The sequence below is a fragment of the Bacillus rossius genome, chromosome 14 (assembly GCF_032445375.1).
Source record: "Bacillus rossius redtenbacheri isolate Brsri chromosome 14, Brsri_v3, whole genome shotgun sequence".
NCBI lineage: Eukaryota > Metazoa > Arthropoda > Insecta > Phasmatodea > Bacillidae > Bacillus > Bacillus rossius.
Window position 1 is genome coordinate 14,021,867 of NC_086341.1, and position 18,956 is coordinate 14,040,822.

Sequence of the window (18,956 nt, forward strand, 5' to 3'; positions counted from 1 at the left end):
ACCAATCAAGGAGCCTACCAATATTAAACCAGGAAATATAAAAATTCTCTCTACTACAATCTGAGGTTGTCTTCCGTAGCTTACACAAATGCACTAAAACAAAAACCGATGATTGTCATCCCGTGTTACTATTTAAATTATTCCATAAAAATAACAGAACTTCAAACATCAATAGGTTTTCGTGGGTTGCAAAAGTGACCACGAACTCCCTTGCAAAATTTGATACAATTTGATAAAATATGCAGGCATCACCTGAGATGATACATACCATACGTCGACGTTGTACTGCACTGGGCAGTACTCAAGTCCAGGTCCTAGTACTGGCCACAGCACACTGCAGTACTGACACCTTGCATTAGACTACTGTGGTCATCAGCAGTGTTATGTGTAGTGCAATTCATTTGGTATATATGGGACCTTTTATCCATAACAAAAACAGAGCTTAAGGTAAGTTGTGTTTTTAATGTCACTTCCACTTAGTGCTCATATAAGTGATGCCATGAAGTCTTTGCTTGCAGTCCAGTGGTGGCCACTGTCGAGGCCTGATGCTGTCACGAGGCGCTCCAGCATCTTCTGTGCATAAATAAGTTTAACATCCATATTTTAATTTCTCTACGGGTTTTTTTTTTTTTTTTTTTTTTTAAGTTTTGAACTCCCTGTACAAGATGGCGGACCCCTAACACAGCCACCACACCCAAAAACCATATATAGCAGTACCATTTAGAGCCCGTCTACAATAGTCCGAACCTGTGCGTGGTCCATGAGCTTATACGAATGTGAGTGACGTCACATTGTCTCACCGAAAACTCCCCTGTCCACAATTGCGATGTCCGATGTCCGAATGTATTGATTTCTAAAGTTGTCACCAGAGCGCAGTAAATGTGCCAAACCAAATGTTTTTGTTTATTGTTTTGATGCTATGTAGTTTGAGATTGAACTTATGAAAATTATGTAAGTTATAAGTGACTAACAACACCTGCCATTTCCTTCAATAACAAAAACAAACACCACGTTTTCAAACGGGAATCGGAAATTCAAATATCGTGAGTGTTCTGTTCTTTTTCTGTGTCCTAAGTACACAGGTTGGGACAAAAAGTCCAAATTGACGAATGTCTTCGGACCAGGTAGGTTCGGACCTTCGCCCACTTGACGCATGATGTCAGAGGGTCACGTGGACCAATCAGCGACGAGTGTCCTTCGGACACAGTTTAGGACATTGCTATTGTAGACGGGCCATTACAAACCCACTCTTTGGACTAGGGTTAGCACAGCAGACTCACTCATTGCTGTACCATTAAGGTTACACTCTGCTAAAATACTATTGCAGCTACTTCAGTGAAGAATAAAAAAGACGATGAAGATGGCCATAACTGCACTAGAGGGAGAGACTGAATTTGACCGACAAACTTCAGCTGCAGGCTCATCACGTAAAAAAAAAAAAAATTGAAAATACCTAAGAAGACTTATGCTCTAGTGCTTCTCAATGCTGGTATAAGCTTTAACAACAGAAGTTATGTTCCCTCGGGTCGCACAGGATGTATTGCCCCATTGCTATTTCTCCTAGGGCGTGTGCGGGAGTGCACAGTTCGAAATAGTGCAGTGCATTGTTGTGCAATGCCACGAACAAACGAACGCATCTGGCCCTGGCGCACGGAGATGACCGATGGAATGAGCCCCTAATGGCCACTAGGGATCGTCTTCGCGCACAAAGTGTGTAGAGAACCGCAGTTGAGATAGGCTATGTTTGTAAACATAATCGCATATCGGACAATTTTTATTAATTTTCTTATGACTATAAGTGAATTAAAATTGTCTTGGGTACAGCCTACAAGCGTAAGTGGATTTCGAAGCACCTTTTACTTCTGGGAATGTTCTGGAAACATCTATAAATTTCTGAAACATTTTAAGAACTTAATGTACATGACATCCTATATGTTCTCCAAGATTCCAAAATGATCGATAAAACATTTTCTCATATTCTATGCAGCGGAAATTTTTAGAATGTTTTAAATTCAATGCATCCAGCATTGAATATCTTGCAACGAATTTCATATTTTGCCTTATAGTCATTATGTAAATATTTAGACCTTGCAAGAATAAGTGGTCCTTTAAACATTTTCTTTGGACCAAGTTTAAGATAACATTAAGATGGATTAAAATAAATTGAAACGAATTTGATAGTAAGGACATTTTGATTTTTTTTTCTCAGCATTATACGGTAGGTACTAGTTAGTTTCATCAAAAATTGTTTCAGCCAAAGGTTTTCGATAATGTTTAGCAATTTTGCTATAGGTTATAATGGATTTTATATTATGCCTAATAAAAAAGTTTTATTTATTCTTTTTATTCCAACCCTAATTTTCCCACCCCTTGCAGTAATGTTTCGTCTTATCAAAAATATTTTCAGATAAAGTATTAGATAATTTTTAGATGATTTATAATGTATTGTTATAGATTTTATAGTTTACCTAACATGTGAGTTACCCATAGCAGCAATGGTTTGTTGTGCCGAAAATTGTTTCTGACAAAAGTTTTAGATAAAAATGATAAGAATGACAAACAATTTGAACTTATTCGGTGTGCCTACTAGGGGATTTATTAATTTATTTTGCCTTCTAGCCCTTATTTTTCTCACCAATTGCAGTTATGGTTGGCCGTATCAAAAATTCATTTCGACAAAACTTCTGGTATTACTCCTACGAATTGCAATAATACGTTCAAACGGATGTAATGTTTTTCATATTATAACTATGGGAGCTATAGAGATTTTTTTTTTTGCTTTCCAAAAAAACCTTCCCCGTTTCTACCCCTTGGGTCAGATTTTGTCCATTAAAGAAGTCGTTCGGAATTTTCCATTACTTTATTTTTTTATGAGTCTGGAAGTAATTTGTGCAATATATATATATATATATATATATATATATATATACACACACACACACACACACACACACACATAACTTTGTTTTTGACGATGGTTTAGAGGTATATGGAACATGAAACTAAAAACTATATAAAAAAAATTCCGGCAGTATTATGGTAACTGTTACAAATAGTAGTCTTTCATCGAAATCTACCTAAAAGTAAACTTTGCATAACTGCTGTATAGGACACAATAAGTCAAGTTCATGGAGAAGTGTTAAGCCAACTGCTTCAAGCTTAATTCAAACACCTGACGAAAGTGCCTAATGGTTTAGAAGAAGGGGTTTCAATTCTCGGGGGGGGGGGGGGGGGGGGGATGCCATAAAGGTTTCAACAATTTCATGCCGTAAATATTTTCTATAGTTTAATATTGAAAATTCGCATTCGTCAAGGAAGAGATCACACTTTAAAAGACTTAGAAAACCCAAAACATGTCCATGGACAGTATCATTACAGTTGAAGTCATTCCCAAGAATGAATTCAATACCAAAAATTACAAAGATATTACAGGGGAGACTATAACACTATTAACTTTAGGAATTCCACTGTGTTATTATGCTATGCCTTTAATTTTAGAAATTAAGCGACAGAAAATTTTTACGACAAAAATAGGTAGTTGCAAATGAAAGGCATCTTTCGGTTTAGTCTTCCCCTTAAGGTGGTGCCTCCCATTTCAGGTCATGAATTTATATTTATTTTAATCGCAGATAAAAGCGTAGACTTTTTAAATGGTTAATCTTTTTTAATTATGTAAAATACATACATCGCATACTTTTTGCATGATTAGCTGTCGAAGTTACATTTGTATTGTTTTTGGGGAGTACAAATAGGAATAAAAATGGATTTCAGAACTAAAACTTTTTTTTTTTATTTAAAGGAAACGATATTGGCTACTTCATGATAGGGTTTGCCTGTCTATTACAAAAAAAAAAATTATTTTATTTTGCTTAGGTCAGTTAAATAAAATTTTCTGAAAGTGATTCCAACAGTTTCTTGATGTAGCCAATAGTGTTGCTGTTAAAACAAAAAGTTTTGGTTGTTTCCCAGTTGATTCTCCTTATTTTTACATCCCAAAAATTAACAATTTAACTTTGCCGACTAATTATGCAGAATGTATGCTAAGTAAATATTTTTCTATTCATGGAAGTTAACCATATTGCAAATGTCTACATGTTGTCCAACTCTGAACTTAAATACAAAATAATGGCCTGAAATGTGACTCTCCCCCTTAAAAGCTTTCGGCTTGTGCCGCCGTTATTGCTGGAGTATATTAAATACCTCTTAACTGCCCCTGTTTTTAACTCAGCGACATCGTGTATGCATCATAAGTGCTTAGTCATAACCAGAGATAAAAGCGTGCTAATGCAGACAAATTAGATACGTGAATAGGTACAGTGACTCACAATGAAAATGGTATGCACAGCTGGTCAAAGTTATTTTACCTACGTGTGTGAAATTTAATGTCCCTTTGGAGTGCAAGATACAAAAAATTTAAAAAAAAAAATTAATATATTTTGTTCGTAAAAACTGAATATACAAAAGTCATTCACGCATCATCGTATATGTCAGCATAAAAGTAGAAGAAAAATCTTAGGACTTTACAGCTAGAGAATGAACATCATACTGAAAATTGGTAGTCCTACGCTCTACAACAGCGCAAATCTGTGCTACTCGCGAGAGATGGTCGACAGAAATTCGTGGCATACTGCCCATATTTTGGCCCATATGCATGCAATAAGCAGAAAACATTTTAAAAAATACAGAAAGTTTTTCATAGGGTTATCAATCCCGTTTCATAGACACGATTTTGTAAACGTAAGCGGGTCCCCCCAGTGAGGGGTTTCTTAACTTCACGGGGGAGGGGGGGGGGGGGCTGAGTCCCCACTGACCCCCCCCCCCCCCCCCGACCAACCTTGCTCTTCACTACCAATTTCTTGCGGCCATTTTATTAATACTGTTATCCCTGTCCGGCAAGTGAGTCTTGATAGTAAAAAAAAAGATGCTAACGCATCAGCAAGGAATTTGCGTTAAATTTCGTTAAAACAAAAAAAAAAGTGAGCTAGTCCTTCAGTACTTGGCGCTAACTGCAAATTCATATGTTTTCATGTTGCAAATACACTTATAATACGAAATTCGGACAAGATAATTAACACTGGATTCTTTAAAAACAAAAGGTGGGCATGATAAATATACTAAAAGTATTCATTTTAGTAAAAAAAAAAAAAAAGGGGGGGGGGGGGTATAACCTTTACCCCATTACTCAGGGGGTGACAAAAATACCAAAACAATAATAATTGTATTCAAAAGAATTTTATTGAAAATATTATTTTAATTTAATAAATAATCTTTCCTGACGATTAACTAACGTCATATGACAACAATGTATAGTTTTAGGGGAAGTCTGTCTATAATCTGTTCTCTATGATAAAATTTGGAAAGTTTTAACATGCTCTAAATTTTAAGTTAATAAACGAGAAAATTACACTTACAATCACGTGCGTCTTATTTTTTACGATTTTTTTTAAACAGCTTGCAATACAGCTTCCGTGCTGAAGTCAGAATTTTGTGGAATGGTGTGATTATCATGGCAGTTGTATTCGCCAGCGTGAAATAATAAGTTACTTCCTCCCAGGCAGAGGTGCCCACCTCCCTCAAACACTATGACTCACCCCCCCCCCCCCCTAACCAAATGATTCGCCCCCCCCTGCCCCGAAATTTTTTATGCCATTTTCTCAATGATTTTATAATATTATACTTTTTTAGTATTATATTTTATCACATATTGCATTAATTAAACTGATTTTCTAATAATAATTTCGGTCATATCAGGTAATATTTCCATCCTGAACCGACAGATGCCAAACTGCTTTTGTTGAGGAAAGTGCGGGGTTGCCAATTTGATTTACAAGATCCCTTTCAATTATCAAAGCACCATAAATGTATTTTCACTTTAGAAGCTATAATTATGTAAATAATATATACATTTTTCTCGTCTTTTAACCCCCCCCCCCCCCTGAAATTTTAATGACGCAGTCTGCGTCATTAGCCCCCCTTGTGGGCACCCCTGCTCCCAGGGGTTACAGACTAGAGCCTGTTAGTAAATGTGTGGTTGCAAAAGGTTCATAGAAGTTATGGAAGATATGATTTATGCCTTGACATGCCGAAAATTGGGATGGATAGTTCGATAATAGAATTATAGGAAAAAATCTGGGGGAAAAATCCAAGATGGCGTGGCCTAAACACCATAATTTTCGTAGAAGGGGTGAGTACGACAAGAAATTTTCCGCACCAGCTATAACCTGACTTTTGCTAACGCCACTAGGACATCATCCCAACTCACCAGCAAAGATACGTCCAGACTAGGCTGGCCCCGCCTCGTCAGGGGTGTATGTGTGTTAGTGAGGCGGGATTATAAGTGCGACGCTCGATGGTATTTCTAGCGCGGTATCACCTCTAAGCGCAAGGCTCTGAGTTGACGCGTAGTCTTGTCGTCGTCACAGGATAACTGTGAAATTTGAGCGGTGACCGCAACATTATATGGCAGATAAATGAAGATAAAGGTGTAATGTAAGCCCCTTAAGTGCTTTTAATAATCTGTACTGGTTGTTTTACGCCTAAAAATTACTCTGAAAACATGTGTTTTAGCCATTTTAACTCTTATAGAAATACAGTTTAAAAACATGATCCAAAATTAAAAGTACTTTTCGGGCCTCAGCGAACTCTTAATGCTTTTCGTAAACATACCCCACTCGGATATCTTGAGTAGTTTTGAAATCGCGTTGTTTTTCCTGAAGCTCTGCGCACCGTCTGTGTGACCAGGTAGGCGGAGCCCTTAAAGCCCTGAATCATTCATCATCACACAACGGCAGGTGCCGCCGAATCGTGTTGTCGGGCGTAACGTCACTTAGGCCCGTTCTGCAATGGCACGCAGACGGAGACGGACCTCGTACGCAATGCCGAGCTCTTCCGTTTACGTTGCTCCGTGCTACCAATAGAAGCAGAGTGATTGGCTGCAGTGGTAGCCATATTTTTTTAATGTTCCAAATAGGCTAAAAAAATATTTCAAGTACAAGAATATATATAGTGTTCTATTACCTATTGAAGCATATTATTTAAAATCATATGAAATTAATATTTAGCAACCTTAAAAATCTCATTACTTGTCATTTGTCACTTTTTCCGTGCACTGTGGAAGCAGCAGACGCGATGGTGAAATGTCGAAGACGATCAGTCTCCGTTTATGTGATCCGTCTCAGTTTTCGAGTCATTGTAGAAGAACGGGCCTTACATCTCAGCCGACGGAAAAAAAAAAAAAAAAAAAAAAAAAAATTGGACATACAGTCATACAGTACATTTACAGGATGTATACAAGTTCCGTATTTTAAAATGTATATAAACCCGAACATAGAACACTCAGTTTCTGGTAGTGTCAGGAGGCTTCAGAATAAAGTGCGTGATGCGCAGCAACAAGACCTAGCCACGCCCACGGGAAGCCTTCTTTACACAGACGAGAGAGCCAAAACCCGAAGTTCCCCGAAGTTCATGTTTTTTTCCATATCTTTAATGTAGCTATCCTAACCAAATCAACCGTCCACAATGTTTTAAAGTATTTATAATGTAGCTAACTTAACCTAATTGACCATTAGTATAATTTTATCAACACCGCCATATTTATTTACAATGAACCAAAAAAAAAAAAAGAAAATGCACGAACGATCGCACGTTTGGCTCTCTCGTCTGTGAAAAGGCTTCCACCACGCCCACTTGCTCGGTGTCACCGTAGACGTGCAAGTTGTAAAAAAAAAACCCTTGGCGCCTAATAGCAATGCGGGTTGCACTTCTCACAACGCCCTGAGCGTTACTTTTTTCATATGTAAATATCTTATCTGTACGTATCTTATCTGTTCTTATGCGTTCTTTTGATATGTAAACATCTGCATTTGGTAGGAGTAATTTCGTTAAAGTGGATGTCGATGAACGGAAATGTGTCACAAAGATGGCGGACCCACGTGTAGCAACATAAACCCGTATAGGTAGTCATTTTCTTCACATTTGGGGGCATAGGTACCAAACGTATTAATGAGCCAAATGAAAATTTTATGATAGAGAAATATGTTAGGTAAACTAAAATAGTCTAGTAAATGGTAATCACAAAATTTTAATTACACAAGAAAACTACCATTATTATGATTATCGTACAGATTATCCTTCTGTAATTACACTGGAGCATTTTAATACCTCCGAAAATTCTTGCCACAATATGATTGATAAATATAAAAAAAATTCTCAAATCCCGCCAAAATTGCTTCCTTCTCTACTCCCATTGGTTGTTGCGCCATGCGTCGTCTGTCTGTGACAGAAATAAAATATATTAATTTCCCTTCCATGTTCCATGCGCATGACTTGTCTCCCACACACACGACAGTCCTATGCGCTATTGCGAATCAGTAGGTTTGAAAAACATGCGCACGACCTACTGTTAGTTACTGTTATTTAATTTTTGATGTGAAAACTTCTGTAGGAAGGTTTGGATAGGGAGTAAATTCATGTAAGTCGTCATCGACATGGTAATCTTTTTTTTTTTTTTTATATTTCATGGATAAAATTTGATTTATTCTATTTTTAAAGATACAAGTTTGCAATTTTATCTTCATTTTCCAAGGAAACTTTAACGTTATTATGTAGTACATATTGTAAGTATTGGATATTTTTTTAGTAGGTAGTTAAGTTGAGGTAATGTTTTTTTCTTTTGTTTATTTATTTACGATGTGAATTTTTTCAAATGTCAGGTTACTGATTTATTAGAGATAATGTTGATTATTTGTAGATTTAAGTTAATAATTTTTTTATTCTTTCAATGAAAAATCTTAATTTATTATAGTTTTAAAGTTATTATTGGTAGGGGCAAAACTTATGGGTTCGCGTCACCGACATGCTAGTGATATAATAACAAAATAATTTTTTTTGCGTACATTTGACGTAGAAATGATTTCATATTACACATTTAAAAACAAAATTTTAAGTTTTCACTTATGTCGACAGTCCCCACGACTGACATTAATTTATTTATTTATTTTTCAACTGTGCGGCCAGCCTTACCCTACCAGTTGTCTGACGCGGCGCGCGGTAAGCCACCTTCGCTAATCGGCGGCAGGTGATAATGGGCGGAAGTCCACCTTACGACATCGCCACGCGGAGGGTTTAAGGCCGAGTGGGTAGTGGAGTCAAAGGAGGGGAAGAGCATGGAAGTGTACTTCAAGGAAGGATGTACTTAAACAGGAGTAAGGAGGGGGGAGGGGGGAGGCACCTCTGTTGTGTTTGGCGGGTTGAAAGCGAAGCCGCGATCAACAGTTGACCGTCAGCGAAGGTCATGGCTGAAGCTAGCGGCGACACGTACGTAAGTACGCTACGACGACTACAGCCAAGCAAGTTTTTTTTACGGGGGGGGGGGGGGGGATATGATGCATAAGTGAATGTTTTGAATTCAAGGATTCTTAAAATAGTGCCTCGCATCTGAATATAGATCTTCAAGAATCGTGAGTAAAAATAGCCAGAGCACGAGCCAAAACACAGAAATGTAAGTTTGGAAGAATCATTAATCCCATTAAATTTTTACTAACTTATCAGGCAATTAAAAATAAATTATATATTTTAAAATGTTTATGAGATAATCAAATAACTTTTTTTTTTTGCGTCAAAAATGTTTCCTGAAGTGCCAAACAGTCCCAGAAGCTTGCGGCTCGGGGCAGATACAACAATCATGTTTTTGATTGCTTCTGTAATATAAATAATGTAGTCCTTGTAAAATATACTGGTGTTTAAAGTGTATATTTGAATTTCTGAATTTTACTACCTGAAATATTTTTCTAAGAATTATTTTCCTGAGAATATCGCACCTTTCGAACACACAATTATATTTTAGTATTAGATGGTAGGTACCCCTTACCAGAAATGTTTTGTTGTAAACATAATTTTTTTGTTTTCGAAAGATGTTTAGACTGGTACACCGGCAATTCTATTATTATTATTATTATTTATAATTTATTATTATTAAGGTTTTGTCTATTAAATTAAGTCCAATTCTACAATCACACAAAAAATGAGACGGATCACGTAAACGAGGACGGATCTCACGGAAAAAGGAGACGGATCAGTAAACGGGGACGGATCTTACGGAAAAGGAAACGGATCACGTAAACAGGGTTGGATATCAGGAAAAGGAGACGGATCAGTAAACGGGAACGGACCTCAAAGAACAGCGTTTCTACAATAGCACGAGGACGGAGACGGATCCGTACGGATCAGCTCGACATTGCTGAGCTCTTCCGTTTACGTTGCTCCGTGCGACCAATAGAAACAGAGAAATTGGCTGCGGTGGTAGCCATGTTTGTTTATGTTCTAAATACGTTAAAAATTGTTTCAAGTTTAAGAACAGCTGAAATCTCATTGGTTGCCGTGTGTTACGTTTACGTGCATTGGGGAAGCAGCAGACGCGATTGTAAAATGTTGTTTCGGGAGATCAAGTCTCCGTTTACGTGATCAGTCTCTGTTTCCGTGCCATTGTAGAACACACTGGCGAGAGAAAGAGAGAGAGAGAGAGACAGAAAACAAAAACACCCGAAGGCAAACCGTCGCACTCTAACAATGGAAATATTCACACCGACCTGAAGGACACGCTTATCTGTTTATCTCCTCGCGAAATGGCCAAGTTTCCTTGTAACCTCGCGATACCAGGCATATCCAACTGTCCACTTGTCTGGACGTACGAGTTAAGCTGGACTCCCAATCATCCGTTTCATCCGTCCGTCCGTCAATTTCGGTCCGTTATTTCTCTCGGCAATTATTACCGACTCTCAACCATCCGCCATCCGTCCGTCCGTCACTATAAAATATCAGTGCTACAACTTTCCGCCACATACTTTCTCAATTGTAGGTAAACGTTTGGTGAAAATAATTTACTTGGGTTAATTAACTTTTGTTTTTATGAATGTGATAATAAGTTGACAGGCGGGAACCGTGCTTTGACAAGTGGATTAAACGGGTGCCGTTTTAAAAATAACATTAGTCATGCCAGCAATAAATAAAATTATACTTCTTTTATTACTGCGTCAAAGGAAACAGAAGCTATTTCTATTCAGGCTTTTTCCCTTAGTTGCTTATCCCGATAGTCTTTGCTATATATATTATGCAAATGCTCCCTTCCCCGGACGTAATTTATCAGCATTTCTTCCGAAAAGCACATTCTCATAAGCAATCTTTACTGTTATTATGACAATAATAATCGGTCAATACGACACAGCCTTCTATATATTGCAAATTTAAAAAATCGAACACCGTTTTCGGAAAGTCGTATTGAAGACGATCGACTTAACAAGGCTGTGGACCATCCGTTGGTCCGTCAAAAGCTAAAGCTTGGCAAGGTTTTGACGGACGGACGGATGAAATTTTTCGGGCCATCTGATTGGCTGCAGGTCACGTGATTGACGGACGGACGGCTGACGGACGGATGAAACTGATGATTGGGAGTCCAGCGTTCTACAATGACACAGAAACGAAGGAGGATCTCACGGAACTGAGTTTCTATAACTAAGGAATTCTGAAACGCTCCATATTCTATTAGTGCATTTGAGGCGCTTAATATTAAAAAAAACAGCTCAACCAATTATCTGTAAATGCGTAAAACGTCTCAGTGCTAGGTATTTTTATTTACGTTAAGTATGTGTGTTATGGCATTTGAAAGAACTTTGATCCAAGATTGTTTTTGTATACTTCTGGCTTTTGTAACGCTCACAGTTTTTGATGTGCAACATCTTAGCTCTCAGTGCAAGGCATTTGGATAAGAGTAATTTCGTGGATTGAACGTGAAGTCGCATGGTACGGAAATGAGTAACCACGGTGCTGCCATCTGTGGCGAATGGCGCGAACTTAAGTTCACAAATCCAAAGGGAAACTTCATAGTACCTTAATTGTTCAGTGAACAATCAAATTGCGTGTGAAAGTGTTAATCAAATTCGTTGTCGAAAATCAGGTCCAAGGCCGGGGTTCAGTACTTATTAAAGTTTTTTTTTTTTTTTTGTTTTTTTCCGCTTTTAACGGAACCGTTTTATTATACAGTTTAAAATTTATGTCTGCTGATCAAATGATTTGATCGTCGACGTAGCTGCTCCGGTAGCAAATTACTGCGGCAGATGCGGAAACTACGTGAGAATCGCGTCAAAAAATGTAGTTTGAAAATACAATTTGCGTGTATTTATAACGCTCGGCATTGTTTCAAAGAGTTCTACGTTGAATTTGTGTCCGAGTATCTTATTCAGGGGCGTAGCCAAGGGAGGAGGGGGGGGGGGGGGGTAAACCACCCCCACCCCCCCCCCTAGCCATTTTTTTTCTTATCTGAAAGCAGGTTAGCTAAAAGCCTGGGTGTCTTACTGCTATCACCGGCCACTGCACTGGAGGGGAAGAGTAAGCGAGCCCTACCGATTCTCCTTCCCTTCCCCTACCCATGTCACGAGCAGAAGCTATAAGGTTGTGACGCCGTGACGGGTCCCAAGCTTTTAAATATCTTACACCTATTGTATTTAACCAGCGCGGTAATTATAAGCAGGTGGTGACTGGGTAACTCTTCCGGAATAGGCCAGTTCTGCCGAAACCCAACCATTTTTATTCTTTTTTTTTTTTTGTATTGTCGAGCTTCGAGCATGATTTATGATTTTGAGTGGGACGTGGATAAGGCACTTGGATTGATTAAAATATCTTTAATTGATTTCTTAATTCATCACTCAAACAATTCTTTTATTAAAAAATTAATAATATTTTTATAATTACAATATTTAAAGTTAAGTACCTAAAACTGCTCAAATAGCACTATTTTACACCTTAACATCCAACTCATGTGTATTTAATTAAATTTATTGTTTTGATTAAAGTGGTTTTGGTGTAAAGTTTGAGTTTGTTTCTGAGAAACGTATCATATGTGCTCATGGCCCCCCACATTCGATTACGGGCCCTGGAAAACACAACCCCCCCCCCCCCCCCCCCGTGATTCATTATAATTGCATGGTTATTTCTTACCTACACTCTTTTTAAAATGTCATTTAAACTGAAAATAAGGGTATAATTATGGTTGCTATTTAATAAGTCCAAACTAAGCTTTATTTATAAAGTTGAAACGCCCCTCGTGCCTCAATATTAGATTCTTTTAACTTAATTTAAAAATAAAAACCTTGGAAACTGCTGGGATCAAAATACTAAGAAAATTAAAGTTATTACCAGAGGGGGCACGAGACGGTGAACAAGAAAATTTCATACTCCCTGCACACAAGCAACTTGGGAGCTAGTGGATCGTTAAAATAGCTTAAGGTATATGATAGATAAATAAATAACCACTACTTGAGTAGCTTGGTCTATATGTTTCCCTGGTTTATTTGAATAGGTTTTGTTTTGGCATTGTTTATATATCACAATAAAAGGTCTTAGCAAATAACAAAAGGAGGGCCGGCCCGAAATTATTTAAAACAATTTATATTATATTAATTACACATCATCACAGAACAAAAATTTTTTAAATATTCCACCCTATTAGATTCTTTCGATGATTACATAAATAAAAGTCTCATTGATTTTACATATTATCGTCGATTAAGTTCTTAAAGCACTGTTCGCTCGTATCCATTTAATTAATTTAGTTCATTATATGTAAGGAGAAAATATATTTCTCATATCACCCGGGTCTTCAAAGTATGACGTCGGGCTGGGAAAAATTCTCTTCTTAAGGGGACTCGGAGCTCGAGGCCCCGAATGACATGCTGGGAGCAAAAACCTCCCTCAACACTTGGACCCTGTCTTAAACACAAGTCAAATTCCAAACGAATTAGACCTGCTTACAGACAGTCAAACACAGTCGGCGCGAAGGCCAACAAACGGGAATTCGGGGAGGAAAAAGATCGAAATAACTCACCAAACAGGGTGTAGCTCCAGGGCTCAGGAGATGTCTCGCGCCGACATCCAAATGGCGCGGACCGAGAATAGCGCGGATGACGCGACAGAAATCATCGATAAGTGAAATAAAAAAAATAATAAAATTTTAACTAAAACATGACTTTTTTCTAATCACTACTTCTGACTGGCTACTGTTCAACTGGGATCACATCCCTTAAGGCAGCTGACTACATCCTCAATAGAAGGCGTTTCCGTCGTAGCCGCGACAAGAGACGGAGAGAAGTTCTGCCCGACCTGCAGCGCGGTTAGTAGCCAATGTCAAAGTCCTTTGACGGAGGACCACGCTCCTAATTAAATCGGGCGGTCGGCCCTAGGGAAAAAGAGGGAGAAGATTCGGCTCAAGGCCGAAAACATGCGGAGGTGCCCGAGTGGTCGTAACCACGACTTCAGTTGTTTGCGCCGAAGAGCGACTGCTGCTCTCTCTACTGGCGGGCACAGAAGGCAACAAACAATCTACTTCTACAGGTCGCGATTTGAAAGTATAGGGGCATATGGCGCCGCGGCGCTGCTTTCTAGCGGCGTAAATGGGAACTAACTAGGGCGGAGAGCTGACTTGCCACCAGGTGTCACGAGCGTGTGCTCTGCATGCTGGCGACCAGGGCTGAAGTTACTTTTTCTGTCACTAGATGTCGTGGGTGGTCCATCCTTGCACACATGTTTTTTATGCAAATCGTCCTTCGAGTCGGTCACTGTCTGGCGGAGATCACGTCAGGTCAATGGTCCTGGGCTAATTTCTCAGAACTGAGGGGGGGGGGGGGGGGGGGTGTGTGGATAAAAACGCAACGACGCTGGAAACGAGCGTCCACGGGATACTCGTTCGTGCCGCGACTCGCTACTCTCAGCGGGTCTCTGAGAAGTAGCAGCTTGCAGGCCAGAAGCTGCTCTATGCGATTTTAGTCATGAAGGGAAATAATGTTACAAACCCGGGAAGTGACTGCAGGCGGGAGAAATTTCAACCGGGCTGCTAACGACTACATTAGACTAGCAAAAGCTCAGATAGATCCTTGAGAAGAGGTGCCTTGGTCCACTGCCGCAAAGTTTAACTACGTGGCGTACACCAGCCTAACAAAGTCTAAATCACCCCTTTAGTAACCAGATAATAATATTTCCAAAAATAATTTAAAATTATAATAACAAATTTAAAAAAAGTGTCGAAATTCCTCAATTCCGGCAAAAAGTATTTCAATATGTATTTCTAGTTTGTAAAAAAAAATATAATAGTTAAACATTTAAAAATAAACAGGGCTGGGCCCAGGCCCTGAACCCAGGGGTCCACCCAGCCCTGCCCTTGTGTGGGCCATGTATGTGCTAGGTAATTGTTAGGACTTGTTAAAAACTGCAATGAGCTGGTTTGATGTTTCAGGAGGAGAGCGAACACGCGGAGACAGTGTCCTGGGCGCAGCTGGCGACCAACATCCAGCAGAGGTTCTGCGAGCTGTTCGATGGCCGGCCCTGGGAGCCCGTCGACACCTCCCCGGCCTGCTTGGACAACCTGCGGAGGAACATCGGCTACGCGCTGTTCGGGCCGCCCCCGCGGCTCCCGGGCGACGACGGGAGCAGCGGCTATACCGAGGCGCAGCTCAAGCAGGTGGGGAAGATACACCGGCCCGTCGTGAGGCTCATCAGCGGAGACCCCAAGGCGGTCATGTTCCTCTTCTTCGGCGTGAAGCAGCGAGGGAGCCACCGCACGGTGCCCGTGTTCCGGGTCGTCGCGGGCGAACTCCCCGACGCCGCGTCGGACAGCTTCGTCGACCACAACGGCCGCGTGTACCGCGGCTGGCAGGACCTGGCGAGAAACCACGTGTTCCCCGACTGCCTCGTGTGCTGCCCCCGGCGCGGGCTGTACACCCGCACCGACGGGAGGGTCGATGTGGAGTTCCTGCAGCCGGCGCCGGCCAGGAGGGTGCTGGACGCGCTGAACCTGACGACGGCGCTCGCGGCGACGTCAGTTGGCGTGGCGACGCTGCTGGTCGCCGTGCCGGGCAGCGTGCTGCTGGCGGCAACGGTCGCCGGCGTCGCCTCGGGCTGCTACGGGCTGGGCCAGAGCGTCGGGCACCTGGTGGACAGGAGCCAGCACGGGCAGACACTCGGCCTCAGGAGCTCGGGCGCGCGCGGCGACTGGCTGGGAGTCGCCGGCAACACGGCGGGCATCGCGCTGGGCGGGGTCGACGCCGTGCGCTCCGTCTTCCTGCAGGGCAACTCGGGCTGCCTGCGCCTGCTGTCGTCGCTCAACATCGGCTGCTCCGCCGTCAAGGGGCTGTCCGTCATCAACGGCCTCGCGGACGTCACCGGCAAGGCGAGGGCCGCCGGGAGGATCACCCCGCTCGATGCCTACCAGCTGTCGGCCTCCGTCCTCTTCTTCGGCGGCTCCGTCATCTCCATCAGCAGCGCCTCCAGTGCCCTCCAGAGACTGGTCCAGTTCGACACCCAGAAGGTCACCGACATCATCGGCACCATAGAAAAAGCAGACGGCGTCGTAAAGACTTTCATCCCCGTCACGGACGACATCCCCGCGCCGGAAGAACACGAGAAAAAAGAGAAAAGTCGACGCAAAGAAGCTAGGAAACCGATACCTAAAGAATTCGTAGATCTGACTGCGGATCGAATAGACAGCATTAAAATAATAAATATCGATGACCATTTGGGTTGCGACGAAGCTTGTCACGAGACCACAAACAACTTGAACGACAAGCAAACGGCACAAGGTGAAATGCAGTCCAACTCTCCGCTGGTGAAATTAATTAATGTGCTTAGTTCACCATCGTTAAAATTTTATCAGATAGATAATAATAATACTGCACTTTCAGCAGCTGACACAGTCAACAATGAAGCAATTACATTTGTGTCTTTCAGTGAACAGTCACCAGAACACAGTGATGAAGGTAAAAGTAGTTCTGCAGAAAGTACAGGTAATGCTAAGAAAGGTACGATGCGAGGAATGAAAAATGTCTTGGCAGCCATCCGAATCTTGGAAACTCCAAATAAAGGAAAGTACACAATCAGTGGCAGCGAAAATGGCACACCAAGAGAGAGAAAAAGTGATGAGGTGCAATCACATAACGATGAGGAAAAGAATGATATGTCTGAAAAAGATGTTTTACGAAATCTTCTTGAACTCGCAAAGACGAAACATACTGAGGAAGAAAATGCCTATCGGAAGGGAAAAAACAAAGCTTTGAACTGCAAGCCTAAACTCAATAAGATCCTGATGATCAACAGGTTTTGGACTCGCGACAAGCCTGACCAATCCAAGCATGACTCTGACCACAACCAGCCACTCAAGGAACAGAATATTCCTCTGGATGAGAAACTGCAGTCATATTACTTTTCTGACGAGAATACTGAGGCAAGCTTCGTGAAATCACAAACAGAAAACTAAATTTGAAATTCATGAGAATTACGCTACAACAGAAGCTTACAGTAGTTTGCAAGTTATGTACGAACCTACATAATGTATTACTGTACACAACAAATCTGAAGATGAACAGTGTATCAAGATGAGAAAGGAAAAATAAATTTTCATCCAAGCAATACAATCAATTGTTGATAGCAATGAAAAACACTATGATAAGGGTTATGCAATCTAATTACTTATATATTGAAAAAGAAAACTGTATAAAAATAATTTTTTATTAAACATATTATAGAAATTACTATAGTGCAACATGCATTTTTAAGCAGAACTTACTTAACTAATGAACTAAATCTCTTTATAAAGTCATGTCTCTCACATTCACTTTGCAACCTGTGTACAAACAGCAGGGCCGCTGAGAGAATTTGTGGGCCCCTGGGCAGCTGGGGTAGTAGGCCCCCTTCCTTTTTTTTTGTATACCACTACTACGTACTATGTATACCATAAAAATATATGGTATCGTAAAAATGCATCCTTCATTTGAACATACAACACAATTTCCTAGTTACGCAAAAAAAAAAAAAAAAAAAAAAGGAGCATTTGCATGTATTATCTCAGTGCACTTTTACATTGTTAATCCCATCAAAATACAAATAATAATTAATTTTGATGTATATATTGCTAAAAAACAAAAAATCTTAAATGGTAATCAGAAATTGCATTATATATGAGTGTTTAAAATACATAAGTATAATAATTTATTCTGAATGTAAATATTATTAAAATAATGTAAAGTAATAATCAATTTTATTATTTCGAAAACATCAAACACACTGAACCACGTTCATTACATTGAAAAATTTGTAATACATATTAATTATTTATAACGTTCCAGGGACATAAGAATGTTTTCATTAGTGGGGGGGGGGGGGGGGGGAACAGATGTATCACACTTACCTCAGTCATAGAGCGGGGGGTCCGGGGTCCCTCCTCCGGAAAAATTTGGAATTTTAGATGCAAAATTGTGCTATTTAATGAGTTTCCGAACCAAAATATTAAATATACCATTCCAAGAATTTGATGACGTAGTATGTATTAAATACTACTCTGACAGTAGATGTAGTACAATTTAAATAAAATACTATCTAGGAATTTGCAATGATTTTACAGTATATTGACAATCATAAATTTGATTTTCTAATCAATGTGATCACCAATGCAACGTTTGTAACTACTGGTGGAGAAAAATACTACTACGACCAAACATTTATTCTGGGAAAAGGAGGGGGGCGAAATGCTACTATGAAAGACGGAGTACTAAAGTTTATGAGAGACTTTACCAAGTTTTGTAACTTACTGTTTTTACAAACAGTACTACAATTCACCCACAAATAATGAAAGATGGAGTACTAAAGTTTATGAGAGACTTTACCAAGTTTTGTAACTTACTGTTTTGTGTAATATTTTACCTGTCATCCATGAATTTACTTTGGGCAAGATACTTAGTAAGTACTCTAAATGTGTACCTCACAGATTCCCAAAAAATTTTCAGAATTTTCATACTCCTCAAGACTCTAAAGGTGTGTATACATTTGTGAGCCAAACCGTTCGTAAGCCGCACGTGAACCGTTCGTTGAATTTATTATCACAACAAACTTCCAGCGATCCGTAGGACATAAACAAACTA

At 40.0% G+C, this 18,956-nt stretch overlaps 1 protein-coding gene across 1 annotated transcript; it reads left to right on the forward strand.

Annotated features, from left to right (window-relative positions):
• The first annotated feature begins 9,246 nt into the window (after positions 1 to 9,246).
• On the forward strand, positions 9,247 to 17,904 carry LOC134538928 (uncharacterized). The gene is made up of 2 exons (XM_063380543.1): positions 9,247 to 9,319; positions 15,281 to 17,904. The coding sequence occupies exons 1-2, from the start codon at positions 9,293 to 9,295 to the stop codon at positions 17,294 to 17,296; spliced, it is 2,043 nt and encodes a 680-aa protein (XP_063236613.1). The 5' UTR covers positions 9,247 to 9,292; the 3' UTR covers positions 17,297 to 17,904.
• The last annotated feature ends 1,052 nt before the right edge of the window (positions 17,905 to 18,956 follow it).